At 43.5% G+C, this 26,251-nt stretch overlaps 1 protein-coding gene across 2 annotated transcripts in view; it reads right to left on the reverse strand.

Moving 5' to 3' along the window:
• Positions 1 to 1,549: 1,549 nt before the first annotated feature.
• The window catches only part of LOC109936358 (carcinoembryonic antigen-related cell adhesion molecule 5-like), a 60,081-nt gene continuing 35,379 nt past the window's right edge, over positions 1,550 to 26,251 (reverse strand). Inside the window, exons 4-10 of one of the 2 annotated variants that reach the window (XM_020534969.2) lie at positions 25,555 to 25,818; positions 22,604 to 22,882; positions 17,260 to 17,523; positions 11,914 to 12,192; positions 8,704 to 8,967; positions 3,586 to 3,693; positions 1,550 to 2,058 (exon numbers count right to left, since the gene is read on the reverse strand). In XM_020534969.2, the coding sequence (XP_020390558.1) occupies positions 2,051 to 2,058; positions 3,586 to 3,693; positions 8,704 to 8,967; positions 11,914 to 12,192; positions 17,260 to 17,523; positions 22,604 to 22,882; positions 25,555 to 25,818 (1,466 nt within the window). In that variant the 3' untranslated portion in view covers positions 1,550 to 2,050. Of the gene's footprint in view, positions 2,059 to 3,577; positions 3,694 to 8,703; positions 8,968 to 11,913; positions 12,193 to 17,259; positions 17,524 to 22,603; positions 22,883 to 25,554; positions 25,819 to 26,251 lie in introns of those variants that run through there. The other variant, XM_048620681.1, reaches the window with a different exon arrangement.

Consider the following 26,251-nt stretch of genomic DNA (forward strand, 5'->3'; position numbering starts at 1 on the left):
AGTAATTAGGAGTTAATCGCATGTCAGCCTGACTAGGTAAGGATGGTCGTTGCCTTCCCTAAAGGATATCAGTGAACGAGATTTACAGTCATACAGCGTGGAAACAGACCCTTCGGTCCAACTAGTCCATGTCAACTATAATCCCAAACTAAACGAGTCCCACCTGCCTGCTCCTGGTCCATACCCTCCGAACATTTCTTTTCATGTACTAATACAAATTTCTTTTAAACATTGTAACTGTGCCTGCATCCATGACTTCCTCTGGAAGTTCATTCTGTACACTCTATGTAAAATAATTGTCTCTCCTGTCATTTTAAAATCTTTCTCCTCTCACCTTAAAAATATACCCCCTAGTATAGAAATCCCTCACTCTAGGGAAAAGACACATCTTATTCACCTTATCTATACCCCTCATGATTTTATAAAACTCTACATGCTTATTTCACCGAGTTAAGCACTTCAGAAGGCTAAAATCTCAACTTCACCAAATGACTTAACTTTTGACACTAGTTGGATTAAAATGCTTCTTTCAGCGAGTTAAGCATTTCAGAAGTCCAAAATCTGAACTTCACAACATGACTCAAGTTTCAATGTTTGTTTGACTAACATGCTTATTCGAGTGAGATAAGCACTTCAGAATTCAAAAATCTCAACATCATCAAATGACTTAATTATTGATGCTGTTTTGACTAACATGCTAATTTCACTCAGATAATCACATCAGAAGACCAATATCTCAACTTCACCAAATGAGTTGGTTTTTGATGTTGGTTTGAATGACATGTTGATTTCTTTGAGATAGATCACCCTTCAACCTCCTATGTTCCAGTGAAAGTGTCCCAGCCCATCCAACCTATCCCTATAACCCAAACCCTCCATTCCCAGCAACATCCTGGTAAATCTTTTCTGAGCCCTCTTCAGCTTACTAATATCCCTCCTACACCAGGGCAGACAGAACTGCACACAGTACTCCAGAAAAGGTCTCACCAATGCCCTGTACAAACCTCAACATGACGTCCCAACTCCTATACTCAAAGCTCCGAGTAATGAAAGCAAATGTGCTTCTCAACTACCCTGTCTACTTGTGACTTCAAAGGATTATGCACCTGCACCTCTAGATCTCTCTGTTCTACAACACTATCCAGCATTGGTTTCAATGGTCATCACTCAACTCTTTTAACTCCATATTTTTCAATTGTGTTCAAATCCCACAAAGTGCAATGGCAGGATTTGAACCTGGTTTTCTGGAAAAATGTCTGGATTTCTGGACCACTCACCCAGTGACAATGCCAATGGGCCACCATCTCCCCACAGTGGTGCCAATGAAGAATTCTAGTTGAAGAATTGAACCCTTTTGTGACGTTGGCGGGGATGGGGTCTTGAAACTTCTTAGGGCAAGGGGAGAAAGCGGATTTGAGGTTACAATCCACAATTGTCTCCTGAATGGCACAGCAGGTGCCAAATGACCTGTACGTGCTCATCTATTTGTACGTTGCTCTGAAAAAGAACCCTTACTTTCTATCAGGACAATCACAACAGAGTCAGTTAGTTACAAACAAACCAATTTATTGCATCAATGGAGAAAAACACAGGTAAGATTCATACTGAAGCGAACACACCCATGGACACCCATCAGTGAGAAGCCATTTCATTAGTGCCAACTTGGAGAATACCCGTAATCCTTTGTGGTTAGGCAGTGTATCCCTTCGTTATTTCTCTGGTTGATAGTTTGTTTCGTGGTGAAGCAGAAAGGCAGAAGTTAAAAGTTGGTAACTGGTATAAATTAGAATAGCATTCTAACAAAACTCTATTGTAAGCCTGTCATGACAGCAACCTGCCCCTTTGAGGGTAACCCATGGTGGCATATGTCCATTGGCCGAGCAAGCAAAGCCAAGGTGGTCTCCGTGTTGTCCCGGCCTCTCCAGCAAGATCCATTCACCAATACGGAGGTGATGTTCGGGGTTTCAGCAGGTGATTGACATCCCAGAGAGAGAAATTGTCAGCATTTTGTTCCTTCGTGGGGGTTGCGAGCTCTGTCAGAGTCTCCACCTTAGCCGCCTGTCCAACATAAAGGAGATACAATCTTTTACTGGGGGGAAGCAGGCAGAATACTGGTCAACTCATAGAGTCCATACAATGTGGGAGCAGCCCATACCGACCCTCCAAAGAGTATCCCACCCAGACCCACCTCCCTACCCTAACCCTGTATTTCTCGTGGCTAATTCACCGAGCCTACACATCCCTAGATATTATGGGCAATTTAGTATGGTCAACCCACCTGATCTGCACATTTTTGGAATGTGGGGTTTAAATGCATGCAGACACAGGGACAATGTGCAAACTCCACACAGGCAATTGTCAAAGGTTAGAATCAAACCCAAGTCCCTAGGGTTGTGAGGCAGTAGTGCTAACCACTGAGCCACCATGCCACCCAACAGAAGGAAAATCTCATGGAAACTGCACACACAAATGCACTCAGGGACTGCAAATGTACCGAATGTAAGAATGGACATTTTTAAAAAATATTTGTTCATTTATTGCCCTTACCCGATCCCCACCCGACCCCCCCACCAGAGAAAACGAGGTGACTTCTTGAACCATCGAAGTTAAGGTCGGAGGAATTAAAATGCAGCTTGAAGTCAACTCAGTCTAGAGCAGTTTATGATGGCCAACAAATGCTCATGATGAGCTGCCTGAGTGGTGTGTATATCCCATTGACTTGGTTTGGAGTCACTTTAGCTTTTGAGTGCTATCGAATGGTCTGCCCATTATAAACCCTGTCCTAATTCAACCATCATCGGTAGTTAAAATTAGACCCCATTTCCGAATTTCAGAGCAGCTTCCCAGGAGATGATCAGAGAGATGCTGGGAATTTCAGGCATTTATTTTACTCCATGGGTGTGCTCCACTGAACTGTGAGACCAGAGATGAAATACTAAGAGAACTTACTAATAAATTTTAAGGGGATGAAGAGAAACATCTTTTGGAATTCTCTACTCCCGAGGGTTATGGATGCTCTGTCATTAAAGACATTTCCACTTGAGAGAGACGTTTTATAGTCTCTCGGGGAATCAAAGGATATGGGGAACATGCAGGAAAGTGAAATTGAAGCATATTCAGCCGTTGGAAGATTGAATGGTAAGTGAAATAACCACCGTCCTGCTCTCCCATTAGAAAGAGACAACTGGTGGAGAGTTTAACCTGAGGGGTCATCGCATCTCAGGCAAGATCCGTAGCAACCTCAGTCAGTGCAAGAATTGACTACTGCTGTCTCCTTGTCTCATAAACCCCAGAAATCCAGCCAAGTGAACTCACATGGCTAACTCAATGGACCAACGTGCTCCACTCCTGCTCCCATTTCTTATATCCTCATTACAGCATTACCGATGGGCTGTGTCTCCTGCACTGGCAACAGTGGCTGCAAAACGCTTAGGGGGGCTTGTGAAAAATCCTGGAAAAGTGGCATTCCCTTTAAACCCCCAGACTTTGGAGATAGATTTGAATATTCTGGCACCCTGTTTGATGAGGAAACAGTTTTGCTTGAGGAGGCGTTGGGCGAATCTGAGAAAACTGAAAATCACGTACTTCGCTGTTTGAAGATGATGCAGGCACAGATGGCAATAAGGGCAAGGACTCCAACTACTGCAGCAGCAATCCAAGACTTGTTCTTATAGTCTTCGAGATCATTTGATTCTGATGGAAAGGAAAAGACCATTGTGACAATTCTGACAACGAAGGAGGTCAGAAGGAAGAAAGGGAAGGAACTCAGGAAACATGTATCAAACTCCATTCTCACAGTGATAAACACTGAAGATAGAGTCATAGAGATGTACAGCACAGAAACAGACCCTTCAGTCCAGCTTGTCCATGTCGACCAGGCATCCTAAATTAATCCGGTCCCATTTGCCAGCATTTGGCCTATATCCCTATAAAGCCTTCCTATTCATATACCCATCCAAATGTCTTCATTGTACCAGCCTTCACCACTTCCTCTGGCAGCTCTTTCTGTACACTCACCACCCTCTGCATGAAAAATTGCCCCTGAGGTCCCTTTTATATCCTTCCCCTCTCACCTTAAACCTATGCCTTCTAGTTTTGGACTCCCCTACCCTGGGAAAAAGACCATGGCTATTCACCTTATCCATGCCCCTCACGATTTTATAAACCTCTATAACGTGACCCCGCAGCCTCCGATGCTCCAGGGAAAATAGCCCCAGCCTATTCAGCCTCTCCCTACAGCTCAAACCCTCTAACCCCAGCAATATCTTTTCTGCCCCATTTAATTTTAACAACGTCTTTCCAATCGGAGGGAGACCGGAATTGAATGCAGTATTCCAAGGCTGGATTACCCAATGTCCTGTACAGCTGCTACATGACGTCCCAACTCCTGTACTCAATGCGCTGACCAATGATACTGATCACTTAGGTCCTTTTTTTTAATCATAATTCAATTTGCTAATTTTGGCAAATGGGAATTTATGTATCAAGTAGGCAAATTATGCAGAAGCATAGCTTTATCTTGATAGTTAGAATGAGCAAAATGTTTAGTCCAATCGCCTAATGGCTTATGAATATGAAATGACAATCAAGACGGCCTGATTCTTGTAAAAATCCAATTGCCTCACAAATCCTTCAGATGTTTTACCCTGTCTATCCCATTTTCAGCTTTAATTCCTCACTGTACAACACCCTATTGCAAAGGGTCAATTTACCTTCAAATGAGGGTGAATCCGAAGGTGTCGTGCAGAGACAGTTATACACACCATCTCATCACTCACTCAGAACATTTAATTACAGCACAGACAAGATTGCTGGACATGTTGATTTAAAGGTCAATGAAGATTTTCTGAAGAAGGGTCCAGACCCGAAACGTCAGCTTTCCGGCTCCTCTGATGCTGCTTGGCCTGCTGTGTTCCTCCAGCTCTACACCTTGTTATCTAAGGTTATCGTTTAGTATTTTTTTAATTAACGGGATGTAGAAGTTGACAGATCAGGATTTGTTGTTCAAGAATTGCCTAGAGGGCAAGAAAGAGCCCATTGCCAAGGGTCTGGAGTCACATGTAGGCCAGACCGGGTGAGGATGGCAGCTTTTATAGAATCACAGAATTCCTACAGTGTGGAAGCAGGCTATTTGGCCCATCGAGTCCACTGCAATCCTTCCAAAGATCATTCCACCCGGACCCATTTCCTACCACATCTTTGTAACCCCGCATTTCCCACGGCTAATCTATCTAGCCTGTACATCACTAGACACTGTAGGCAATTTAGCATGGCCAATCCACCTAACCTGTACATCTTTGGACTGTGGGAAGACCACAGAACACCTGGAGGAAACCCACACAGACACAGGGAGAATGTACAAACTCCACACATGACAGTCACCTGAGGGTGGAATTGAACCCAGGCTTCGGCACTTGCTAACCACTGAGCCACCGTGCCACATTTTCTCTAAAAGGGGCACTAGTGAACCCAGATTGGCTTTTCCTGACCATTGTCAACAGTTTTATGATCATCATTAGACTCTTCATTCCAGAGTTTTATTGAATTCACATTCCAACATCTGCCTTGGCACGATTTGAACCTGGGTCTCCCAAAACATTTTGTGGATCTTTAGATTAATCATCTATTAATAGCCCATGCCCCCCTGCAAAAGTTACTAAAGCAAAATTACAGATCAATTAATAATCGTAGTTTAGTGACTCAATCTAAGTCCTTCATACTGTCATTATTTCAATTGCTCCATTGGAATGTCTGATAGTGGTGGTCTTCTGGTGCAATGAATAATGTCTCCACCCCTAAGGAAGAGGTTCTAGGCTTGTGATTCACAGAGGGACGTTGATATCTGGTGCATTTATGATGTGGACCAAGTTGTTCTGATAAACCCATTGAAGGTGCTAAGAATGGGAGAGTTTGTTGGTCTCAAACGACAGGCTAGTGACCTGTTTTTGGAAAAATCTAGCTAAGGAAACAGATGTAAGTGCGTGCTTTCATAAAAGCAGAAAGTGCGGGAGAAACTTGGCAGGTCTGGCAGCATTTATGGAGAGCAAAACAGAGTTAACATTTCGCCTCAAATCGCTAACTCTGTGTTTTCCTCCAGAGATGCTGCTAGACCTGCTGTGCTCTTCCAGCACTTCCTGGTTTTAATTTCACACTTACAGCATCCGTTCTTATTTCAGCCTGTGCTCTGACTGCCTGAAATGCCACTCAGCATCAGAAAAGAAGATTGTTTTTCTTAGACATTGTGACAGAACTGTCTCTTTAAGAGAGACAGCGTGTGAGGAAAATCTGTTTTGCTGAATTTGCCTTTGCCAAGGGTGTGTTTATGGGATACTGCTGTACTGGAACAGTTGATGATTAGTAGTTAAATAATCTATTATTTTATTAAGTATTTAAATAGAGTTAAAGATACTTCTTTTGAATTCCTTTTTTGTTTGTATTTTAACAGTGTTGCAAGAATAAAAAGTGTTTTACTTAATGCCTTGTCATGGACCAATCGAATCATATCTGGAACATAGCACTTTCAACTTGCCTTGAAATAAAATAAAAAGTTAGGATCTAGGCTATCTCCTTGATAAATTTTGACTTGGTTTGGTCTGGTCCATGACACACATTGAAAATGACAAATGCTTCACACTGTTATCTCTCCCTTTCTTAGCCATGTATACAGTTAGAGTTTTACAGCACAGAAAAAGGTCCTTCAGCCCATCGTGTCCATGCTGGTCATCAAGCATCCATCTATCTATTACAATCCTATCTTCCAGCACTTAGCCCATTGACTTCTGCATTATGGTTTCAATTGCTGATCTAAGTACTTCTTAAATCTTTTGAGGGCTCCTGCTTCTATTGCCCTTTCAGGCATTTCAGATGCCCTCTGAGTAAAAAAAAATCACTCCTCAAATCCCCTCTAAACTTCCTGCTCCTGAACTGTCCTCCCCAGTTACTGACCCCTCCATCTACCCTGTCAGGACCCCTCGGGATTTTACATATTTCAAAAAATTACCCTTACCTTTCTAAACTCCAGGGGAAACAAGACTGTATTGTAGCAGTTCCTTAGGCAGGGTAGTGCCATTACAGGTTGGCCAGGCAGTCTCATCAAAATGGTGAGTATGAGAATTTCTCATGGGAACATGAGCAAACACGCACATTATTATTTCAGTTTATGCAGCTTGCTCAAGGCTGGACAGACCCATGCAATTCCTTCATTGAATCTTAGAAAAATTATGGATAACACATGTTCAGCCTCTCATGCCCTCTTGTCTAAACACATGCGTGACACCCACTCACTGACCTTACATATTTATAAAACGATTGGTACCCATCAGTAAACTGAATGGTAATGCTTCGACTATGTTATGCAACATAGAACTGTACAGCAAAGGAACGGGCCCTTCGGCCCACGATGTTGTACCAAACATAAAGCCAAATTAAACAAATCCCTTAGGCCTGCTTTTGGTCCATATCCCTTCATTGCTTGCATATTCATGCGCATTTCTCTTAAATGCCCCTATCGTATCTGCCTCCACCACCAACCCTGGCGTTCCAGGCTCCTACCACTCTGTTTGTAAAAAAAAACCTCATGTCTCCTTTGAACTTTCCTCCTTTCACTTTAAATGTATGCCCCCTAGTATTAGATGTTTCAAATCTGGGAAAAAGATTCTGACCATCAACCCTATCTATGCATCAAACAAACGACTGAAAAGAGTCATTTCCTGTGAATTACTGGCAACAGTTTTATACAATTTTTGGTGAAATCTCAAATGGTTATGGCAGCAGAGTGGAAGTAAGTGCAGCTTGTATAAGAGGACCTGATTTTCCCAGCCTTGTAAGGGCATAAAGAAGGCTTCAGTCAGACCGAGAGACCAGGGGCTTGTATGAAACATAACACAAGTGGATGTCTTCTACATTTGGGCTGGAGGAATAGATGTTTCTGAGGTCATGCATCTCCTTGCCCCTGTCTCTGGTAAAATGATGCCAGGCAATGGAAAGGAACTCAGGGACTGACCTTCACATGTAACATGTTACTCCAAGCTCACCTCTGCTGGCACTGTACCAGGCTTGGCACCATTTCTACTGCCAATGACACATAACATTAGCATACACTAATTTCACAGAGCCAACACCTCAACCCTTTTCTTGTCTCTGTCTTCCTAGATTGTTCCGCGACCTCCTGTGCATTTCCCAATTTTTGTTTCTTACTTTGGTGGTAAAGTCAAAGGAACTGGGGGCAGGATTTCAACGAATCTTGGGTCCAGTGGAAGGAGTAAAGGTGCCTGACGCCAGCGTTTCGACCTTTTCACCAGAATCAGGAAAAGGTTCAATCTTGGCGTATAATAGGGAATACATAATGGGACTTGAAAAGTTTTGACCCAACAGTTGCAATCTACTGGAAAGTAAAATAAGCTGTTGAAATGTTACGATCGGGGCAGATGCAAGTAACTCTAAGGGGAGCAACGATTTATGATACATGAGAAAAGGGTGCTGATTGGTTGGAGTGTTGACTCTGGTTGATCGCCATGGAGTACGAAACGCATGGTTACCCCACAGAGCTTCCCATGCAGTATAAATTGTTGCTCTCTGTGAAATTTGGTATTCTTGCATTGGTCATGATGAACACAAGATGGAAAACTTTGGCGATACACAGGTTCTATTTAAAGCATGCGAGGGCATGCCAATAGTTTGTGGGGGAAGAAAGTCGAGGCTTACCTAATGGATAAAGATGTATTGTCTTCTGTTTCTTCATTTTTGTTTTCACATTGTAGCCTTGACATGTATAATTTCCAGAGTTGCTCCGGGTAATGTTACTGACGAGCAAAAATTTTTCGTGATGTGGAAGTTCTTTGCCATTCAAGAACCAATCATATCTCGAGGGCGGAACTGACTCTACTTTGCATTCCAGAGTAACATTGGATCCGTAAGAAAATGTTTGCTCTTCTGATATTATTACAATCTGGGGTTCATCTGGTCCATCTGCAATTATTACGAATATGGTCATGAGACAACTATCTTTAGCTCTGTATATGATCTCTGCAGAATAACACTTAACAGCCTTTCTTTATCTTTCATAGACAAGCCCAGCATTTGTTGCAATCCCTAACTGGCCTGGAACTGAGCCGCTGGCTGGAGCATTCAGAGAATCGACTACTTTGTTGTGAATTGGGAGCTGCTGGTAGGGCAAACCAGAAAAGGATATAAGTGAAAAGGGTTTTTGTGACAATTGATATGGAGGCACAGTAGCTCAGTGGTTAGCATTACTACTTCATAGTACGAGGGACCCAGGTTCGATTCCAACCTCAGGTAACAGCCCATGTTAAATTTGCGCATTCTCCCCTTGTCTGCATGGGTAGTTCTGACTTCCTCCCACAGTCCAAAGATGAGCAGGTTAGGTGGATTTGGACATGCTAAATTGCCCATAGTGTCCAGGGATGTGTAGTCTAGGGGGATTAGCCATTGGAAATGCAGAGTTATAGGGATGTGAGAATGCTCTTTGAAGGGTTAATGTGGACTTGATGGGCCAAACAGCCTGCTTCCACATTGTAGGGATTCTATAATTCTAATGATAGTTTGCCATTATTGATAACAGCCTCATACGCCAGATTTATTAGATTCATACAGCACAGAAACAGACCCTTTAGTCCATGAGATAACAAGATGTAGAGCTGGATGAACACAGCAGGCCGAGGAGCAGGAAGGCTGACGTTTCGGGCCTAGACCCTTCTTCAGAAATGGGGGAGGGGAAGGGGGTTCTGAAATAAATAGGGAGAGAGGGGAAGGCAGATAGAAGATGGATAGAGGAGAAGATAGGTGGAGAGGAGACAGACAGGTCAAAGAGGCGGGGATGGAGCCAGTAAAGGTGATGTAGGTGGGGAGTTAGGGAGGAGATAGGTCAGTCCAGGGAGGACGGACAGGTCAAGGGGGCGGGATGAGGTTAGTAGGTAGGAGATGGGGGTGGGGCTTGAGGTGGGAGGAGTGGATAGGTGGGAGGAAGGACAGGTTAGGGAGGTGGGGACGAGCTGGGCTGGTTTTGGGATGCAGTAGGGGGAGGGAAGATTTTGAAGCTTGTGAAGTCCACATTGATACCATTGGGCTGCAGGGTTCCCAAGTGGAATATGAGTTGCTGTTCCTGCAACCTTCGGGTGGCATCATTGCGGCACTGCAGGACGCCCAGGATGGACATGTCGTCTGAGGAATGGGAGGGGGCGTTGAAATGGTTCGCGACTGGGAGGTGCAGTTGTTTCGTGCGAACCAAGCGTAGGTGTTCTGCAAAGCAGTCGCCAAGCATCCACTTGGTTTCCCCGATGTAGAGGAGGCCACAACGGGAACAGCGGATGCAATATACCACATTAGCAGATGTCCATGCTGACCGTGTTCCCAAACTAACTCAGTTCCATCTGCCTGCACTTGGCCCATATCCCTCCAAACATTTCTTATTCATGTACTTATCCAAATGTCTTTTAAATGTTCTAATTGTACCCACATCCACCACTTTCTCTGAAAGTCTATTCCACACATGCGTGAAAAAGTTGCTTTTCATGTCCTTTTTAAATCTTTCTCCTCTCACCTTAAAAATATGCCCCTTTAGTCTTGAAATCCCCCACCCGAGGGAAAAGACACCTGCTATTCATCTTATCTGTTTCCCTAATGATTTCATAAACTTCTGAAAGGTCACCCTTCAACCTCCTCTCAGCCTATCCTGCCTCTCCTTATAACGCAAACCCTTCATTCCCGGCAACATCCTGGTAAATCTCTTCTGAACCCTCTCCAGTTTAATAATAGCCTTCCCATAACAGGGTGACCAGAACTGGACACAGTACTCCAGAAGAGGCCTCACCAAAGTCCTGTGCAACATCAACATGATTTCCCAACTCTTATAGTCAAAGGTCTGAGCAATGAAGGCAAGTGTGCTAAACACCTTCTTAACCACCTCGTCTATCAGTGATGCAAACTTCAAAGAATCATATACCCAAACCCTCTCTGTTCTACAACACTGCCTGAGGCCTTACTTTTAATTGTATTGAGGTTATCGATTGATTGAATTTAAATCCTAGCAGCTGCCATGTGATGTGATTTCAATTCATGAACCCATGAGATTCAGCCTCTGCCTCAGATTGCTGATGGCATTACAACATAGCCAATGCAAACATGGCATGTTGGCCTTCCTTGCAAGAGGAAAGGAACAAAAAAATTAAGGATCTGAAGCAAACAAAATAGAAATTGCTACAGAAACTCAGTAGATCTGGCAGCATCTGTGGAGATAAAAACACATAATGTTTTGAGTCTATTTCTGACGTAGGATCACTGGACTCAAAATGACAGCTCTCTTTTCTCTATGGAGATAATGCAAGACCAACTGAGTTTCTCGAGCAACTTCCAGAATCATAGAATCCCAGAGTCAGAAAAAGAGGTAATTTGGCCCATTGAATCTACATTGACCCTAACAAAGATCATCACACCCAGACCCTACCCTGTGGCTAATCCTCCAAGCCCGCACATTTTTGAACTGTGGAAGGAAACCCCATGCAGACATAGAGAAAACATGCAAACTCCACACAGACTGTCATCTGAAGCTAGAATTGAACCTGTATCCCTAGTGTTGTAAGGACAACAGGGCTAACCACTGAGCCACAGCACCATCCCAATGTCAGCATCAGGTTGCACTTTATTTCTAAAGGGGATGAATTGCTGTAAGGAAATTACAAACCCTATTGAGAAAGATTGCTTCAAAAAATGGCTTGGCTGGTGAACAGGGGATGCTTAATATACTAAACAGGACATTCAGTCTTATTAACTTTTATGTGAACTATTATTGAGTGTTTTACATCTGAAAATGCATCCAATTGACAAAACCATGGGTTTGGAATTAGACCACACCTTTGAGAAGCAGTAGTTCCTTCAGAAATAATGTTAGGTACTCACAGTAAATGACCAGTTGGAATGGGTCACTCTCTTTGCTGCTGAACAGACTCTCCACTTTGCAAGTGTAGTTGCCTGCATCAGATCTGTTCACGGCTTTGATGGTTAATGTCTTGTTCCTTTCCGAAAGTTCCATATTTTCACCGTGCAGGAGTGCTAACTGGTCCCTGCTCCATTTAAGGGAGTGCCAATTGCCAGATACACCACACTTCAGAATTGCTGTGTCTTTGTGTTCTACCAGCTGCGAAGCATTGGCAGTAATCTCCGGTTTCGAAATGCCTTCTGAGACAGAGAGAAAGAAAGAAAAACACAGTGTTATTCAGGGAAAGAAATCCTATTTAAGGTCTGGGTTTTGTTCGTTGGATGTCAGTCTCACAAGCTAGGTCAGTATTTACAGTGCGGTGACTCAGTGGTTAGCATTGTTGCCTCACGGTGCCTGGGATCAAGATTTGATTCCAACCTTGGGTAACTGTATGTGTGGAGTTTACACATTCTCCCCTTGCCTGCGTGGGTTTCCTCCAGGTGTTGTGGACTCCCCGCATTGTACAAAGATGTGTAGGCTAGGGGGATTAGCCATGCCAACTTTCTCATAGTGTCCAGGGATGTGCAGGTTAGGTGAAATTGGCATGGGAAATGCAGGATTACAGGGATGGGGGGGTAAAGGGTTTGCAACTGGGTGGGATTCTCCTTAGAGGGTCCCTGTGAACTAGATGAGCCTAAAGGCCTGCTTCCACACTGTAGGGATTCTATGAACTGCCCTGGGGAGGTGAGGGTAAGCTGCCTTCATGAAATGTTGCTGTCTTTGAGATTTAAGGACACTCACAGTGCTGTCAGGGAAGGGGAATTCCAGAATTTTCATTAAGCAACACTGTAAGAACAGCCCTGTGGCTCTAAGTCATGATGGTACAAGGCTATGAGGGAACTTGCAAGGGGTGGTGATCCCATTTACCTGCTGCCCCTTGTTCTTCTGGTTAGTAGAGGTCATGGCTTTGGAAGGTGCAATTGGTGGAGCGTTGTTGAGTTACTGCAGTGCGTCTTGTAGATGGAACACACTGTTGCCAGTGCATGTCAATGGTGGAGGGGATGAATACCAAAGTGGGTGAAGGGTGTTCCAATCAAGTGGACTGCTTGGCCAAGCATTTTGAGTGTTGAGTGTTCTGTGCCTGAGAGTGTGGTGCATCGTATAAAGGGTTAAGTGATTTCATATAAGATTGTGGTGGCAGATTCAACTGACACATTCAAAAGGGAATGGGGCTTCTCTGGAAAAGGAAGAAGGTGCAGTGTTAAGGGGAGGGGAATGGCACTGAGTGAATCATTCAATTGGACAGTTAATGCATGTTTGAATGCCCTCTTTCTGTGCTGTGCCAACTCTGTATTCTTCATTCCACAATTCAGTGGGACTGAATTTACCACGGAATTGAAGGCTATATTGTGTAATTATCACTGTCTGCTCTTATGCTCAAGAGGGGTGCCAATTTAAGATTGAGATGAGGAGGAATTTCTCTCTCTGAGGGTTATGAGTCTTTGGAACTCCTTGCCACAGACAGATGAGGGGGCACTGTCCTTGTGTATATTTAAGGCAGAGACAGAAAGATTCTTGATCAGTCAGGGAATCAAGGGTTATGGGGAAGGAAAGTGGACGTGAGGAATGTCAGCTCAGCCACAATCCTATTAAGTAGTGGAGAAGGATCAAGGGGCCGAATGGCCTACTCCTGTTCTTATTTCTTCTGGTCTTCTAGAAGCAAAGATACAAGTTGAAGGCAGCAAGCAATGTATGAACCAGTATAGGGTAAAGCACCCTACAAATATTGGACAATCTGTAAATTTTAAATTGCCCAAAAGTTCCTGAAGTAAACTGTTTAGATTTATGACTGGAATAATCTCAGTATGCTCGGAAATAAATTAGGTAAGATATTTTTCAATTCAAACGTAATGTTGATCAATTTATTTATTACGTTAAATTAATTTGATTCAATCCTCCATCTCAAAGGCAGAGCTATTTTGTAATAACAGCAGTATAAATACGGGGATTAGGGGATTTGGAGAAACTTTTGGTACTGCGTAATATCTATCGTGCTCCTGAATGTCCAATCAGCCTCTAGGCTTTATTTCAGGTCCTGGTTGAAATTATATATCAAGGCTACACAGATTCATATTTGATTGAGTTGAAAATTATTTCCCACTTGAAGTCGATGTATATTTAGGGGCTGCATTTTCAAATTTCAACGCTAGACAGAAAGATGGTTCGACAACCATCTTTAGTATGTGTGTCTCCACAGTGTGAGTGTGACTGTTGTTTTGCGGCTGTTAACTTTTAAGACGAACCGCAATTTGGGAACCTCACAAAATCCGATCCATCATCCACGAAATTAGGGGTTTTAGTCAAAGGCAGTGTAGAGGTAATGTCATTGCGAGGTGTAATCCAGAATCCGAGGCTCATGTTTTGCGGGCATGGCCTCAACTCCCATTATGGCAGCTCATGAAATTTAACTTCAGTCAAGGCAGTGTCAGCAACGGTGAGCTGTAACCGTGAATTATAACAAGGCCGGAGCGGGATGGCCAACAGTCAGCAGACTGGGCCCAGTGCCATCAGCCTGTGACAGATGGCGATCAGCAACTTGCGAACCTGGTTGGGATTAGCCCAGTGTCGGAGAGAGCGAGACCATGTGTGGAGAGGCCCCAGTATGGAGCGACTGCAGTCTATAGAAGGACTCTAATATCTTTAATTTTATTTCTTTATTTTCCAAATTTATACTATGAAGAACTGTAATGGAGAACTTTTAGCTTTTATCTTTATTTCTCTATTCTTGAGCCTAATCTATTTTAATACCTAAAGTTTGTAACTAGGCACTTTGTCCCTAAGATGGCACCATGTGTAGCAACAACGGACACTTTTCACTGTCCTCCTGTAACTTCGCACTTGAGTACACATGACAATAACACCTAATTCTAATTCTATTGTCCGAATCTTGAACCCAGTCTGTTGTAACGTGACTGATATCGTGTTGACTGAGCAAGCCACTAAGGGCCAATCAGGGATGGGCAGCATATGCTGGCCTTGCCAGTCATACCCTCATCTCATCAAAGAATAACAAAAACTCATTAGATCAAGTCACATTGCTAAAAGCTTGAATTCAGTCAAGTAAAAAATACGAGTTATTCTTATTGTGAACATTACGCTCGTGTATGTCGGGCAGCACAGTGCCTCACAGCAAGGACCCATGTTCGATTCTACCGTTGGGCAACTGTCTTTGTGTGGAGTTTGCACATTCTCCCCTTGTCTGCCTGGGTTTCTTCCAGCTGCTCCAGTTTCCCCCCGCAGTCCAAAGATGTGCAGATTAGATGGAGTGGCTGTGCTAAATTGCCTGTAGTGTCCAGGAATGTGTAGGTTAAGTGGATTGGCCATGGGGAAATTGTCCAGGGATGTGCAGGCTAGGTGCATTAGCCATGGGAAATGCATGGATTACAGGTATAGGGTGGATCTGGGTGGGATGCCCTTCGCAGGGTCGCTGTGAACTTGATGGGCCGAATAGCCTGTTTCCACACTGTAGGGATTCTATTAAAAAATCTGGCCCTTGTATTGCAGTCGCTTGATGTGTGTTATCCCTCAAATGTCTCTGTTGCACAACAAATACTTTTGGAGTCTGAAAATGTAGCTACGTAAATACTTCTTGAAACAAAGCCAAGAGAAACAGTTAGGAATGTAAACTGTAACCACAAACATCTGATATAGATTCTTATTTGGAAAAGCAGATTGTGGTTCCTTTCATAGTAAACCTTCCCACCAGTGCCCTAGGGATATTTGTCCCCTAGTCTTGGCGGGGAGCAGAAACGTTCATGTAACAGTAAATCAGCATGAACAAAGAGCAAGATCAAACTCCTACATGAAGTGGTACTAAGAGATAGCATTGTAGACTGTGAACAAACAATGCAAATCAACTGTTCATGTGAACAGTGATGGTGAACCAGCACAGGCCATTCCCAGGGACACACACTAAAACAAACATCAGCTGATACTGCGTTCAATTCTGGTCTCCCTGCTATAAGAAAGATGTTGTGAAACTTGAAAGGGTGTAGAAAAGATTTACGAGGATGTTGCTGGAGTTGGAGGGTTTGAGTTATAGGGAGAGGCTGGATAGGTTAGGGCTATTTTTCCCCTGGAGCGTTGGAGGCTGAGGAGTGACCTTATAGAGGTTTAGAAAATCATGAGGGGCATGGATAGGGGGAATAATCAAGGTCTTTCTCTTGGGCACGGGAGTCCAAAACTAGAGGGCATAGGTCTAAGGTGAGAGGAGAAAAATATAAAAGGGAACTAAGGGGCAACTATTTCACACAGAGGATGGTGCATACATGGAATGAGCTGCCAAAGGAAGTGGTGGGGGCTGGTACAATTACAACATTTAAAAGGCATCTGGATTGGTATATGAATAGGAAGCGTTTAGAGGGATATGGGCTAAATGCTGGCAAATGGGACCAGATCAATTTAGGATATCTGGTGGCATAGATAAGTTGGACTAAAGGTTCTGTTTCCGTGCTATACAAGGCTGTCTCTCTGACTATAACTACGGTTAGAGAAGCATGTGTTCAAAGAAAGATGTTGTTTCATCTGCCTGGACATTGCTGGTCTTGAAGTCTGAGGGCTGGGAGCAGTTTAGACTTCATCAACAGAGGACCAAGTGGTTTATTAAGATGGGAACAAATAGAGCGTGATAGAAAACTTGCAACAAACATAAAAACAGACAGTAAGAGCTTCTGTAAGTATGCAAAAAGATAAAGAATGGTGAAAACAAATGAAGGCCCTTTACAGGAGATTTGATAATGGAAGACAAGGAAATAATGGAGTAATCAAACAACTATTTCATTTTGTCTTCACAGAAAAAGACAAAAAAACTTCCCGGAAATGCTAGCAATGCAAAAGTCTTTTAGGAAGGAGGAATTGAAAGGAAATTAGCAACAGTAAAACAAAAATTGCTGAAGAAATGATCGGGAGTAAAAACCGATGAATCTCCAGGGTCTGATAATCTACATCCCAGGTGGTGACCATGGAGATAGAGGATGTATTGGCTGTCATCTCAAGTAAGATGTGATTATGCAGAATCCGTGTCCATGGCATTGATGGTAATTGGTGCCATGGTTCAAGAATTGTTGGCCATTTTATCTTTTTGCGTTAAATTGTGACGGAAGATGATTTACGAGTGCATAATACCCATTGTGGTACTAATACACAGGACATCTTCTATGGCAATCTTTGAACATGCACATTAAGCAATTATTAGCACAGAATCCCAGTGTAGACCCTAGTGGCACATTTTCCATTTATATATCGGGAACACAGAATTAAATCCTCACCGATTGCAGTTATTTGCTTTGTTGTCTCTGCATATAACATGGTGCGATTATTATAAGCCTTGCAGGTATAATTCCCAAAGTCACTTATGTTCATTTTGGAAAGGACTAGTGTTTCACTTTTCTGCCGAAGAGAGTTCCCGTTTAATAGCCATTCGAATGTGGCAGGAGGAACGGAGTCAGCAGTACATCTGAGAATGATATCTGATTCAGGAGCATATGCTTCCTTCTCATCTTCGATGGTCAGCTGAGGTGTATCTGGTCCATCTAGAATGAGAGAGAGAGTGTGGCTGTAAGTAATGGAACACACAGGAGGTCTTGGGTAGTGTCTCTGAGCTCTGGGTCCAGGTCACACTGGTAGGAGCTGATGGCCAATGGGAGTGCATTTGTAAAAATGACCAAACGGGTGCAAATCTTCACATTGCATGCTATAAGAGAGTGGGAGAGATTGGTCGTGTGTTGGGTAGAGCTTGGAGCCTCTCATATCCGCAGTATATGGGGCATGTATGTTGCCACTGTAATTCGAATCTCTATGGAGATGGCTGGTTCAATTTGGCGCAGAGCCACCGTGGACCAGATTGGCACATGATTTGATGCCCCTTTCAGCTGGGGGTGGGCTGGGAATCTGTGCCCTTGCTCTACCTGAGGTGCTGCATGTTGCACCTGTCTTTGGGCACAGAACTCATAGAGTCATAGAGTCATGCAGTTCGGTAATGGACCCTTCAGTCCAACCAATCCATGACAAACATAATCCCAAACTAAACTAGTCCCACCTGCCTACTCCTGGGCCATATTTTTCCAAACCTTTCCTATTCATATATCTATACAAATGTCTTTTAAACGTTGTAGTTGTACCCATATCCACCACTTCCTCAGGAATTTCATTCCACATATGAACCAACCGCTGCGTAAAAAAATTGCCCCCCATGTTTTTTTTAAATCTCTCCGCTCTCACCTTAAAAATGCATCCCCAAGTCTTGAAATCCCCGATCCTACAGAACAGACAGCCACCATCAATTCTATCGATACCCCTCCATTTTACAAACTTCTATAAGGTTGCCAAACAACCTCCTACGCTCCAGTGAAAGAAGTCCCAGCCTATCCAGCCTTTCTTTGCAACTCAGATCTTCCACACCCTGCAACATCCTGGCACTTCTGTTCTGAACTCAAGGAAAAGAAGGAACACACAAAAGGAATGAGAAACTCCCTTTCATAAACCAACTTGCTAAAAGCAAACCTATCACTTCAGGAACAGATTCTGGTCAGTATATTTAATATCAATGATATTTATGTGCATTGAATTGAGAGTAAAATATTTGGAGAAAGATGAAATTGAAGCAGATGTAGGCCCGTGCATTTCAATAAGATCAGGGCTGATCTGTTTGTGTTAAAAATACCCTATTCCCATTTATTCCTGATAACCCTCGATTCCCCTGCCCAATGAGAAATTATCTTGGCCACTGTCTTAAAAATATTCAATCCCTTGCCTCTGCCATCTTCTGCAAATAATTCCAAAGTAGCTCTGAGAAATTCTTTTCCTATTTGTCCTAAAAGGTTAATCCCTAATTTTAAAACAGTGCCCCCTCATTCTGGACTTACCCGCAAGAGGAAACATCCTTGTCATGTCCACCTTGTCAAGATCATTTAGGATCTTATACTCTTCAATCAAGTCATCTCATATTCTTCTGAACTCCAGTGGAAACGCGGCCTGTCTGTCCAACTCCTCTCATAATAAAGGATAATATCCTACTAGCTTTCCTGATTAACTGCTTTACCTGCATGCGTTCAGGTACTTGCCTTTTTCATGAGGTGACGTGACCCCAGAACCACAGTCATGTGATTGACTAGAAACTGCCCTCTGAATGGCCTGAAGTTCAAAGTCATTCGCGATGGGAAACGATTTGTTTAGCAAAAAAAAGTTAATTCCTAAAATATCTAAAAGTAAATTCCAAAACAGTTCAAATTGAACATTATGGAAACTCCGCTTCGAGTAGATTGCAGTTTGAGGTGCCTCAATCTCATGGGATATTTCCTATATGTATGCAGTGACAAGCATATACATTACGATACAATACAGCACAGGAACAGGACCTTTAGTCCACCAAGACTGCACCAATTCCTAATCCTTATTTAGACCCACCACTTATTGACCATGTGCAGTTTCTATCCTTCTGTTCACCTCCCGTTCATGTGTCTATCAAGATACACCTTAAAAGTTGCTAATGTGTCTGCTTCCACCATCTCCACAGCCAGGGCATCCCAAGCACCGTCTGTGTGAAAACTTTTCCCGTAAACTTAACCCATCTCACCTTAAACCTGAGCCCTCTTGTAGTCGACCTTTCCACCCTGGGAAAAAGCCTCAGACTATCCATCCTATCTATGCCTCTCATAATTTTGTAGACCACTATTGGGTCGCCACTCAGCCTCCATCTTTCCACTGAAAACAATCTGAGTTTATTCAACTTCTCATCATAACTGAAGCCCTCCAGACCAGGCAACATCCTGCTAAATCTTCTGTGCACCCTCTCCAAAGTATTCACAAGCTTCTGGTAGTGTGGTGAACTGCATGCAGTATTCCAAACACGACTTAACTAAAATTTGTACAGCTGTAACATAACTTGCCAACTTTTACATTCAATATCTCAGCTGATGAAGGCAAATGTGCTGCGTGCCTTCTAGACCACCTTATAGCTTGAAGACTTGTAAAAATGACCAGCCCCTTGATATACTATGGCTGTGGCAGACCAAAGAACATTTTTGACTCAGTTAATGGTAAAATCCATATGGTGCAGAAAGAGGCCATTTGGCCCATTAAGTCTGCACTGACCTTCCAAACAGCATCCCACTTGAACCCAGTCCCCTACCCTACCCTACCCTAATGCTGTTACCCTGCATTTAGCACTTATATCCTGGGATACTATGGGCAATTTAGCATGGCCAATCCACCTAACCTCCACATCTTTGGACTGTGGGAAGTAACTGGAGCATCCAGAGGAAAGGCATGCAGACACAGGGTGAGTGTGCAAACTACACACACCCAAGGGTGGCATTGAACTGGAGACCCTGGCACTGTGGGGCAGCAGTGCTAACCGCTGAGTTACTGTACCACCCCATATTCAAGCAGCAGTTATGTCTGTCTTAGTGTACATTCCTGGCAACAGAATCATTTATTTCAAAACCCCCTTCCCCTCCCCCATTTCTGACGAAGGGTCTAGGCCCAAAACGTCAGCCTTCCTGCTCCTCTGATGCTGCTCGGCCTGCTGTGTTCATCCAGCTTTACACCTTGTTATCTCACTGTTCAAGATGGGTCTGACAGGAAACCCACAGCTCTCTTCCTAGAACTTCTTTGCAAAAGCACGTTCCGGGAGATGTAGACCATTTTTTCACCACTGCTGCCAACTTGTTGGCAGCATGCATTGGCATGAAGGGTCCAGGCATGTGTGAATGATTTGACGGGGAAGTCGCTTATCACTATAAGCCAAACTACATGTTAGCGTTCGAGTGAAAGCTAAGGCCATGAGCCATTCTGCTAAATTATTTTGACAAGTCTGCTCAGCTGCCTTCTTTTCCTGAAGTGTCTCGAGAATGTTACATGCTGACCACTGCATGATGGTTTTCTGTACAAATGTTTCTATGAAGGACTAGCGCTGCAGTCCAGTCCAAGTATGGCATGGTGGCTCAGTGGTTAGCACTGCTGTCTCACAATGCCAGGGACCTGGGTTCAATTCCAGCCTCAGGTGACTGTCTGTGCAAAGTCTGCATGTTCTCCCTGTGTCTGTGTGGGTTTCCTCTGGATGCTCCAGCTTCCTCCCACAGTCCAAAGATGTGCAGGTTAGATGGATTGCCCCATGATGTGCAGGCTAGGTGGATTTTCCATCACAAATGTGTGGCTATAGTTAGGGTGCCAGGTCTGGGTGAGATGCTCTTCAGAGGGTTGGTGGAGGCCCAATGGGCCGAATGGCCTCTTTACACACTGTATGGATGCTTGTGAAATTCTTGGAAGAGTACTTGGCCCAGAGTCATCCTTCACAACACTGGGAACAGGTAGATTCTCAGCACGGAACAGGCAACGGATTTGAGTCTTTCCAGGTAATACCCACATCTCATAGACTGAATGGTTTCCCTTCCCATTTTCACATCCATATTACTGAGAGTCTGTAGTCAGAAGTAGACCAGATTGAATAAGGATGGAAGATTCCTTCTCTGAAGGAGATCAGTGAAGCAAATCAACTTTGTTTCTAAAAGCTGAACGGCCACAGTCCAGTTTTATTGATTCAACCATCAACTAGCCCATCAACTACCATGGTGGTGTTTTAAGCCATGGTAGCAAATCATTGCAAGCCTAAGTGACATTACCACCATCCCATGCAAGCCAACCTCTGCAATAGCCAAAGTAAAGTTACCAAACCATAGGGCTGTTCTCTCATTCAAGAAAAAATGACTGGTGATGAACGCACCTCAGGCAAGGGGACAGGTTGAGAAGGGAAATCATATCTCTCAGAGAGTGTGGGAATTGAAGTTAGTATTATATTGCATTGCAAACCAGCTACCCAGCCAACTGAGTTTACTGATCCCAGCCAATCCATTCTATAAAACAACGTCTACATAGGAACAGGAGTAGGCCATTCAGCCCCTTGAGCCTGTTCCGCCATTCAATGAGATCATGGCTGATCTGTGGTCTAACTCCATGTACATTCCTCTGGTCCATATCCCTTAATCTCTTTGCTGAACAAAAATATATCTAACTCAAGTTGAAAACAAACAACTGATTCAGCATCCACTGCCATTTATGGAAGAGAGTTCCAAACATCTCCCACCCTTTGAGTACAGAACTGTTTCCAAACATCTTTCCTGAATGCTTTGGCCATAATTTTTAGACTGTACCTCCCAGTTCTGGAAGCACGAACCAGTGGAAACAGTTCGTCTTTAAATTTATCTGTCTTCTCCTGATAGTATATTGAAGACTTTGATTGGATCATCCCTTAACCTTCTATATTCTAGAGAAACCAGGTCTAATTTGTGTAATTTCTCCTCAGTCCAGGTCTCATTCTTGTAAATCTACACTGCACTCCCTCCAGGGCCAATATATCCTTCCTAAGGTGTGGTGCCCAGAATTACTCACAGCGCTCCAAGTGGGGTCTAACCAGGACTTTGTCTGTGAATCAGGATTTGGTATAACTGCAGCACAACTTCGGCACCCTCATACTCCAGTCCTCTAGATATGGTATTACCCAATAATGTGACAAATGATACTTCCTTAATTTAGATAAAGTATTTGAATAAATTACCATGGTGTGCAAAGAGAAAAGTTTAATCTCCTATCCTACCGTCACTGAGTTGTACTCACAGTAAACGTTCAGTTCAAATGGATTGCTTGTTTCATTATTTCTGTAGCCCCATGCCTGGCATGTGTAATTGCCTGAATCAGATCTATTCACTGATGATATTGTCAGTGTGGCATTGTCCTCTGATAACTTCACCCTCTCGTTGTTCTGAATAAACTGGTTCATCTTCATCCAGGACAGATACCTCAGATCACCAGTCACGTGACAAGTCAAGGACACCGTGTCATTGTGTTCAGTTGGGTCTGAAACATTTACAGTAATGTTTGGCTGAGAGACTGGCTCTGGAAGAGAGAGGAAAAAAAATACACTCGATTATTTTTCTATTGCTGTATAACTTTTGATTTTATTGAAATCAATGCATTGGCACCTGTAGCATTCGTGTAAAAATAAAAGGTGAAGTTGCCATAGACCTACTCTGTCATTAGAAAGAGATAACTCAGGCGAGGGATGGGGTTGAAGAGGAGGGTCCATTGTGTGCCATTGGCATCACTCTGCATTGCGAGCTGATTAACCAGTCCTCTCCTTCCTTGTAAAAGTAAACGTTATGCGTCAGAAAAGATTCTTTTGTGCAATTTATTTTCTTTAAAGTTGAACTTCCAGAACATTACACTGACCTGACATTTACTACTGATAGAAAAAATGAGAATTTCAGATAATGTTGATTTCAGCATTGTGAGTTAAAACCAGTCTATTGCTTCATCTCACATTGGCAAAATCCAAGGATTTTATGCCCTGCCTGATATTCAGTTCCACTGAAGTAAATGGGGAAGAATATTAAGTGGGCTCTCGAAATACTACTACTTAGAATCCCTTACAGAACACACAGAGGCCATTTAGCCCATCAAGTCTCACCAACCCACTGAAGAGCATTCCAAACTATCCTTGCATTTGCCATTGCTAACCCATTATGCCCGCACATCCCTGGGTGCTAAGGGGCAGTTTAGCATGGGATTGAAGGCCACATTGTGTAATTATCACACCAATTTAAGACTGAAATGAGGAGGAATTTCTCCTCTCAGAGGGTTATTAGTCTTTGGAAGTCCTTGCCACAGACAGCAGTGGGGGCAGAGTCCTTGTATATATTTAAGGCCAAGATAGATAGATTCTTGATCAGTGGAGAAAAGTCAATGAATTATAGAATCTCAACAATGCAGATAGAGGCCATTCAGCCCATCAAGTCTGCACCGACCCTCTGAAGAGAATCCTACCCTATCACCTTAATCCCACATTAACCAGGACAGGAGGTAACATGTGTCCAAAATGCACCCATTTTAAGCTCTTGTCCAAATCAGATTTCATTTCTAGACAGATTTTGTTGAATTTTTGTTGCTTTCTAGGGGTTTAAGACACAATTACCTTCTCTGCATCTGCAATCGATGAAATTTGAGAGGTAAAAAGACTTTGCTCTGGGTCAAGGTATTCCAAAAGAAATCAATTGAATTTCCATTCAGCACAATGGATAAGTTTGCTTTTTGCTTCTGACATAAAATTTCTGTCCGTTCTGCAGCTCAAAGCAAACGTGATCTTCACCCAATGGACATTGCTGTGAATTTATTGTAAAAACAGACAGCCACTTCCTTTGCATTGGGTTCCAACTATGCAGCTACAGCAGCAGGTCAGAGGCTGGGAATCCAGCAGCGAGTAATTCATTTCCAAACTCCCCCAAGTCTGTCCACTATCTACTCATCACAAATGAGAAGTACAATTGAACATTCTCAGAGCACCAAGATGGTTCCGGCTCCAATACTCAATTATGCTTTACACCAAACCAGAGGTGGTGGCACAATGATATACAGTGTGGAGTTGCCCTGGGAGCCCTCGACATTGACTCTAGAAATCATGGGGCAACAAGTCAAATGTGGGCAAGGAAACCACCAGCTCCCTCCTGCCATCCCTTGACTGATGAATCAGTCCTCCTCCAAGTTGAGCATCATTTAGTCGAAGCATTGAGGGTGGCGAGGGCACAGAATATATTCTGCGTGGGGCACCTCAATGTCTATCGCCAAGAGCGACTCAGCAGTGCCACCCCTGACAGAGCTGGCCGAGTCCTAAAAGACATCACTGCTGGACTTTATCTGCAGCAAGGGGTGAGGGAACCGATGAGGGAAAAAATAACACAGCGTGGAGCTGGAAGAACACAGCAGACCAGGCAGCACCAGAGGAGCAGGAAAGCTGACGTTTTGGGTCGGGACCCTCCTTCAGAAAATCAAGTCTGCACAACACTCATTTTCTGAAGAAGGGTCCCAACCCGAAACGTCAGCTTTCCTGCTCCTCTAATGCTGCTTGGCTTGCTGCGTTCCTCCAGCTCCACACTATGTTATCTCTGAATCCAGCATCGGCAGTTCTTACTATCTCTGATGAGGGAAAAGCTTCTTTAACCTCGTGCTCATCATGGGGGCATTAGACATATATTTACACGGTAATAAATGCGTGGGGAGACAGAGAGAGAGCGGCAGAATGGCACCAATTATGACGCTCACTCGCACAGCTGCTGTGGGGAAGTTGGGCCTTCTCCTGAAATGTAATTCTGCTGTTATATCCAGGATATAGCCAACCACTTGACTGGCACCCACCAGCTTCAATAGCTAGTTGGGAAGGTGGTGGTATAGTGAGATGTCGCTAGTTTTTGTAACGTAGAACTGCTGGTTTGCAATCCTACCATAATACACAGCGTGACATTAATTTAACCTTCCTAATGCTGATCTTGTCGTCACTGTTTATAACAGTCATCATGATTGAAAATAGCTTTATATCCCTGACTTCTACTAGGTTCAAGGGTAGGATTTGAACCCACATCCATTAGGTTGCCCAAGCACTTGCTGGCCTAGTGATACCACAGCTGTGCCACCATCTCCTGCGCCCATGCGAGTTGTAATAAATTCCTTTGGATAAACATTTTATGTTTCAATTGTTTCCTGTTGCTAAAGAGGGTGATTGAGCCTTTTTTCCTCACCTACAACATGAACCTCTGTCGTTTTATTGATGTATTTTCCGGTCATATTGTTATGGGCTTGACACATGTAAATGCCGTTGTGACTTGGGCCATAGCTATCGATGGTCATCGTTTGTCCTGTTCGGTTCAGAGGGTGCCCATTGAAAAACCACTCGAATTCGGAAGGTGGAACTGACAGCACAGAACAGTTGAAAGTGACCTTTGATCCCAAGGTGATGTCTCCTTTATCGGGATCAATGGAAATTTGAGGATCTTCTGGACCAACTGCAACAAGTAAAGGATATAGATATTAACATGGGTTTCTCAGGTAGAATGTCACTTCAGAACAGAAGATATACGAAAGAAATGTACAGAGTCTTGTAAGGAAGAGCAAGATTAATGGTACCACGTGCATGAAGAAACTGTCAGTTGGGAATCTGATGCACTTGCATTCATTTTTGCATTTCCAATGTTAAATCTGGCAGGTTCACTGGATCACTAATGGGTTTCACTCTTGTTGCTGCCTTCACACAAAAGATTGGAAATTTCAAATGGCAGGAATTTCCTGTAGGGACAACGCCTTGCATTTTTTTTTCTGCACATAATAGCAGCTGCACCACTGAGATAAGCCCCAGTCCTCCTCTGCTGAACTGTGAACTTCGTAAGTTCAAGGCTGAGAATAGTATCCATGGGGATAGGAGGCAAAAGTGCACCTCTT

This window comes from Rhincodon typus, chromosome 47, assembly GCF_021869965.1.
Source record: "Rhincodon typus isolate 14 chromosome 47, sRhiTyp1.1, whole genome shotgun sequence".
Lineage (NCBI taxonomy): Eukaryota > Metazoa > Chordata > Chondrichthyes > Orectolobiformes > Rhincodontidae > Rhincodon > Rhincodon typus.